The following is a 6,389-nucleotide window of genomic DNA, read 5'->3' as shown; positions in this document are numbered from 1 at the left end:
CACCTCAGGGACACTCCTTTTACATTGGATCAGAGATGTGACCTTACTAAGGGTGTTAAAAATCCCACCCTAACCCTCTTTAACATAAAATTAAAATCACAAAATGGAGGACAACCACACAATACTACCCAAATTGATACACACATTTTTTGAGGGACATAATTCAATCCATGACAGCAACCAATGTCAATAAATAATTTCTGTTAATTGTTTAATGAGAAACTAATTTGCTCTGTAAACTTTCACCATCATGGAAGGAAGATTAAGTAATATATTGCTCTCTTGGTGATTTTTCTTTACTAAAGCAAAACCAAAACCAAACCCAGTGCCGTCAAGTCGATAGCAACCCAACAGGACAGAGTAGAATTGCCCCAAAGAGTTTCCAAGGAGCACACGGCAGATTCGAACTGCCGACCCTTTGGTTAGCAGCCGTAGCACTTAACCACTATGCCACCAGGCTTTCCTAAAACAAAACAGTAGTGCCTAAATGTTGACCATATAAGATTCAAACACATGAGGTGTTTTTTCCCAGTGCTTTCCACATTTTTCCACATAGTAGACATTCCATACATACTCATTGAAGGATTGTTTAATTTGATCCGCATTTATCAACTCACTTTTATTTCCTGAGGCTATTTACCTATACTCTTTGTATTCATGCTTTTTTTTTTTTTTTTAACCTCTCTAGCTATGCCACTCTCTTCTTTTTACCTGGATCTTGTCTGCCAAATTCAAATCTTAGAGAATCCGTATTCTCTGATTAAAATTCCATCTACTTTTACGAATATGTTTTCCTTTTCTCCAAATCAAAGTGATCCCTCACTTTCCTGAAAAAACTTTGCACATATAATTAGTGGTAATTTAGCATTTAGCTTATGTGTAGTTTGTTCATGCCTTCTAATTACATTCTGCAATTTTTTTTTAAAAAAACATATAAAAAGTCTGTGACTTTGCTTACATGTATAACCTACACCAAACCTGCTGCAGTCCAGTTGATTCTGAATCATAGCAACTCCATAGCAGAGAGTAGAACTCCCCATAGAGTTTCCAAGGAGTGGACTCGAACAGCTGACCTTTTGGTTTGCAGCTGCAGCACTTAAACACTGTACAACGAGGGTTTCCTATAGTACTCCATTTTTATTTTTAACACAGAGAGCAAATAGCACAAAGTTAATTTACTCAGATTCATTATATGCTGACGTCAGGATCTCTCTTGGATTCAGGTATGAGCCTGTACTCCAGCACTGCCCTATTTTAGTAAGCTTCCCCAAATCCCCTCCATATATAAGAGGTAACTTTTACTATTTATTCTGTGTGGTTTTAGCCCATGTTATGGGTTGAATTGTGTCCCCCAAAAATGTGTATCAACTTGGCTAGGTCATGATTACCAGTATTGTATAATTGTCCACCTTTTTGTCATCTCATGTGATTTTCCCATGTCTTGTAAACCCTCCCTCTATGATGTTAATGAGACAGGATTAGAGGCAGTTATGGTAATAAGGCAGGACTCAATCTACAAGTTTAGGTTGTATCTTGAGGCACTCTCTTTTGAGATAAGAGAGAAGCCAACACAGAGACAGGGGGACCTCCTACCACCAAGAATGCCCTTTGGACTTGGGGTCCCTGCACTGAGAAGATCCTAGATTAGGGAAAGATTGATGACAAGTACCTGCCCCCAGACCCAACGGAGAAAGGCTTCTCCTAAAGCCAACACCCTGAATTTGGACTTCTAGCTTCCAAGACTGAGAGAATGCATTTCTGTTTGTTAAAGACATCAATTTGTGGCATTTCTGTTATAGCACCACTAGATAACTAAGACATCCTGTTGATTAAAAAAGAGAGATGATGACAGTGAAACAAACCTTAGTAAATCAGTAAAAGAGCTGACAGGAGGTCATCATATGTCATTTTCTTATGAGTTTAGTGAGCCCTCTCTACTGGCATTTCCATACCATGTTTTGTTACATATTATCACATTATATGTACTCAAATGCAGTCAATAAATACATTTTCTGTTGAAATACTACTCTCATTAAATGGCTAATCTTTTTTGAGTCTCAAACTAACTATATGTTGTATAAGACAATATTGATATCCACTTTAAGAAAATGAAGGCTTAGGATTACCAAGCGATTTTTTCCTAAGGCAAACTTTGGGTTCAAATTCTGGTTGTCTGAGCCCTATCTACTGTTTTGTTGTTTCACACTTTCCTTCCCCTTTAATCACTTTATTATGCACTTTCACAAATATTGACTCTGTGCTGGTAGACTGTTTACATTAAATGAGCTACAGTCTGTGGTAAATTCCCATGAATGTGATATGAGACTTTGTTCAGAAAAGTAACCTCTAATGAAAGAGAATGTCATATTTAATTTTCATTATTATTATTACCTATTACATTTTTAAAAACCCAGTGCCTACATTATTGCTTACCTTTTCAAGATACATGTTATTCCACAAGTGTAGGATCAGGCCAGCCTTCTTGATACTCTTCATAGCACCCGACAGTGCAGTTTAGTTTATGGAAGGTCAATATATTCAGATGATTTATTGTAATTTAATATAGTGGTGTAGGTCTATACATTTATTTCAGAGAAATACTGATTAAGTATGTGAAATATTTGTTTTATTTGCACCCAAATGCATAAAAGACTCAAATCAAAGAGAAAATAAAACTAAGCATACACAGAAATAGCAATAATCACAGGTATAAAATGGAATGCTTTCCTAACAATCCATTACTATTATATTTTTGATGTACGTGGATTGTTAAAGTTATTAAATGACCTAATATATCATATAACATTATTAGTTATAAATTGTACTAACAGTCAGGTGGACACTTGAGAGTGTGTTGGCAACTCTTGTCTGGAGGGGGGATGGGAGGATAGAGAGAGAAGGAAGCTGGCAAAATTGTCACAAAAGGAGAGACTGAAAGGGCTGACTCAATAGGGGGAGAGCAAGTGGGAGAAGGGAGTAAGATGTATGTAAACTTACATGTGACAGACTGATTGGATTTGTAAATGTTCACTTGAAGCTTAATAAAAGTTAATTAAAAAAAAATTGTACTAACAGTAAGAACAAACTTTCCAAATTCAAAAGTATTGGGTGGGATGGCTAGATTATGTACATCAGGAATGCAGAACTTACATTACCTCTGAGAACTCTTTTTTGGTGAGCTGGTGAACTCTTCCTGAAAACAGCCCTAAAAGAGGTGTTATATGGAATTAAGGACATTGAGAATATCCTACATCATATTAAATATATTGTATGTGCATCATTACAGTGTTGTTCTGATTGGTGAGGTAAGTAATTATCCAGTGATATATCCAGTGACTACTCTTTTTCACATTTCAAAAATTATGAAGTGGTAGAGGAGAAAATACTGTATTTCTTTAGATTCCAGCAATGTAACCTTCTAAATCTATCTAGATTTATTAGAATGATTAAAAATAGGATCTTTTTAAAGAAAGATATCATATCATAGAAAAATCAAAATTTAATACCAAAATCATCACATTTTCCTATAAAAAGTTAGATATTTTATCATGATAATTGGAATGAAAAGGATCTACTCAGTGTATGAAATTTCACTACATACAAATATTACCATGTTTATCAAAGTTTACATAAATTCCATGATTTCCTAGATCACTGTGAAAGCTTACTGATCTCGAACTGTTCACATTCCCTTTTCATTCAATTTCAGGCAGTCACAGAATAAATGTTTCACAAAAGAAGGAGAAATGAATAAGATTCTGTTGTCACTATCAAATCACTTTAATTTGTGCCCTCCCTCTCTGATGTATAATATTAGAGAAATAATCCTATTAAAATTAAAGAATCTTGCCTCAAGATATTTAAATCGAGTTCCACTGAAGAAATAGTAAATTTATTAAGGTGTTGCTTATGACAATCACTGTCTTACAATTTGCCTCATTCTGCACCAAATACACATAAATATTTGCATGGCCTCACAAAACATTTAATATACAAAAGCAATATTAGTATATTATAATTTAATGACAAATCATAATAAGTATGAAACCATTCGGTAACGTCTATATTATTGCAGATTTAAGCATTAGCAGTGAAAATACAAGACTTGATTACCATAAAAGTTTCCACAAGACTTGAGAATAAATTTGCTGTATTCAAGTTTATACTTACTTCCCCTTTGTACTATATTTCAAGGAAAAGTAAAAAATCCTACTGACTCATTTTGCCTGAAGACATTCCAATAATTAGAGGTATAAAAGAACTAAGTCTAATGGTTATAATATTTTTTGTAACCACAAAAGATTTGCACACCAGAATTATTATGTTAACTGATCTCTACAATCTAGGGCTTGCTTGTCTCAGTAAAAATTAAGCCAATTTGAAGACATATTTCATAGCTTTATTTACATTAACATTTTTCTATGATTTCCATTTCCTCTTCATTTTTGTAGATTCATAGGCAACACTTATGAGTTTCTTCAGTGCATCCTTCATGTCCTTATTCCTCAAGGTATAGATGAGGGGGTTGAGACTTGGAGTGATGATGGTGTAAAAGAGAGTGAGGAACTTGCCCTGGTCTTTGGAGGTACTGTTACCTGGCTGCAGGTACATGTAGATGATAGTTCCATAAAAGATGGACACCACAGTGAGATGAGATCCACAAGTATTAATTGCTTTTTGCTGGCCTGCTTTTGACTTCATTCTTAGCACAGCTCGAGCAATGTAACCATAGGATATAAGAATAAGGAACAGGGGTGTAAGGACAAAGATAATGCCTAAAGCAAAAACAGACATTTCAGCTGCCGTTGTGTCTACACATGCGATCTTGATCATAGCTGGCAATTCACACAAGAAATGATTTAAAGTGTTGTTTCCACATCTAGGTAAATTCAAGGTAAGTGAACATAATGCTAGAGAACAGCCCAAGCTAATACCCCATACCATGATAATCATCTTGAGGCATAGGTGTGGATTCATGATTACCAAATAATGCAAGGGTTTACAAATAGCTATAAAGTGATCATAGGACATAACAGCCAAGAGAAGGCACTCAATGGAGCCCAACCACATATAAACATAGAGTTGAATGACACAGCCCACAAAGGTGATGGTCTTATTAGGCCGCCACAAGTTAACAAGGATCTGGGGTATGAAGGTGGTGAAACACAGGTCTAGGAAAGATAAATTCCTGAGGAAAAAATACATTGGTGTGTGCAGGTGGGAATCCAGAAGAGATGCAAGAATGATTGCTATGTTACCCGCCAATATAATTAAATAGAAGATGGTGACAACTCCTGACAGCAACATCTCCAGTTTGGGATGATCAGAGAAGCCAAGCAGAACAAAACCATTTAGAGAACTATCATTGTTTTGGCCCATAGTCCTTCAATGTCTAGATCCTAAATTGAGAAGAAAAAGAAGGAGGAGGTAGAAGGAGAGGAAGAGGAAGAGGAGAAGATGAAAAAGAAAGAGGAGTAGGAGAAGGGAAGAGAAGAAAAAATAATTTGTCAACACAGGCAAGGTGATTTAATGAAATACAACAATAAACAAAGGGAGGGAATTTATGTTAATAACTGAAAAAATAAATGGGTAGAAAGTATTTCATCCCAATAATCTTGTATTTGTTGCAGGTTCTTTTACAATGATGAGCTCATAACTACATTTTTTGTGTAAGTGACCTTGGAGCGTTCACTTAAAAGTAAATGTCAGAGTATTGAAAAGATATGGTCCTAAGTTGTGTGACCCTATGATTCTCACTTAAGCTACTTACTCAGTCAGAAAGTTTACCTATAAATCTATCTACGGGCTAATGTCAGAATGAATAACAACGTTCCTTTTTTTCCATACGTTAGTGAATAGCACCGTTGATCTCCCAGTTTGTTATATAAAAGGTCTGGCATTTTTCCTTAGCACCTTCATCTCCTTCATCCTCAGTACGTAACTGATCACCAAACTCATAAATTTGAATGCAAAAATATATATTAACTATCTTCTAACTTTTTAAAATTTTGACCAGCTAATGCACACTACTGCCATCTCTCTTCTAGATTCTGATAATAATCTTCTACTTTACATCCAGGCTTATCCTTTTATATTGTTACAAGATTCAATAAAATCATGTCATCTGTGTGCATCAAAGCTGCCAAGGGCTTTCCATTACACTTAAGAAATATTCAAATTCTTTAAGATGGTCGAGATGAATCTTCATGATTTGGTTCCTGCTTGGCCTCATTCTTGTCTCACAGATCACTTTACCCATATTCACTACTAGCTTTTTCTCAGTTTTTGCACAGATCAGAATAATTCCCATCTAAAGTGTTATGCAACCCTTCCCCTTCTTCTCTGGGTAACTTATACTCATTCTTTAGGCTACTACTTAAATATTTCTT

General features: G+C 35.3%; 1 protein-coding gene across 1 annotated transcript; it reads right to left on the bottom strand.

Moving 5' to 3' along the window:
• Nucleotides 1–4,419: 4,419 nt before the first annotated feature.
• LOC100655054 (olfactory receptor 2W1-like) lies at nucleotides 4,420–6,032 on the bottom strand. Its single transcript, XM_003423747.3, has one exon. It carries the CDS (start codon nucleotides 5,377–5,379, stop codon nucleotides 4,420–4,422), a length of 960 nt encoding a protein of 319 aa, XP_003423795.1. The 5' UTR covers nucleotides 5,380–6,032.
• Between the last annotated feature and the right edge of the window lie 357 nt (nucleotides 6,033–6,389).

This window comes from Loxodonta africana, chromosome 1 (genome assembly GCF_030014295.1).
Source record: "Loxodonta africana isolate mLoxAfr1 chromosome 1, mLoxAfr1.hap2, whole genome shotgun sequence".
NCBI lineage: Eukaryota > Metazoa > Chordata > Mammalia > Proboscidea > Elephantidae > Loxodonta > Loxodonta africana.
The sequence above is the reverse complement of the archived record's forward strand: the minus strand, read 5'-3'. Positions and strand labels throughout refer to the sequence as shown.

What these genes read in the sequence shown, in the direction of transcription:
- LOC100655054 (XM_003423747.3), bottom strand. Translation starts at nt 5,379, where the DNA reads ATGGGCCAAAACAATGATAGTTCTCTAAATGGTTTTGTTCTGCTTGGC.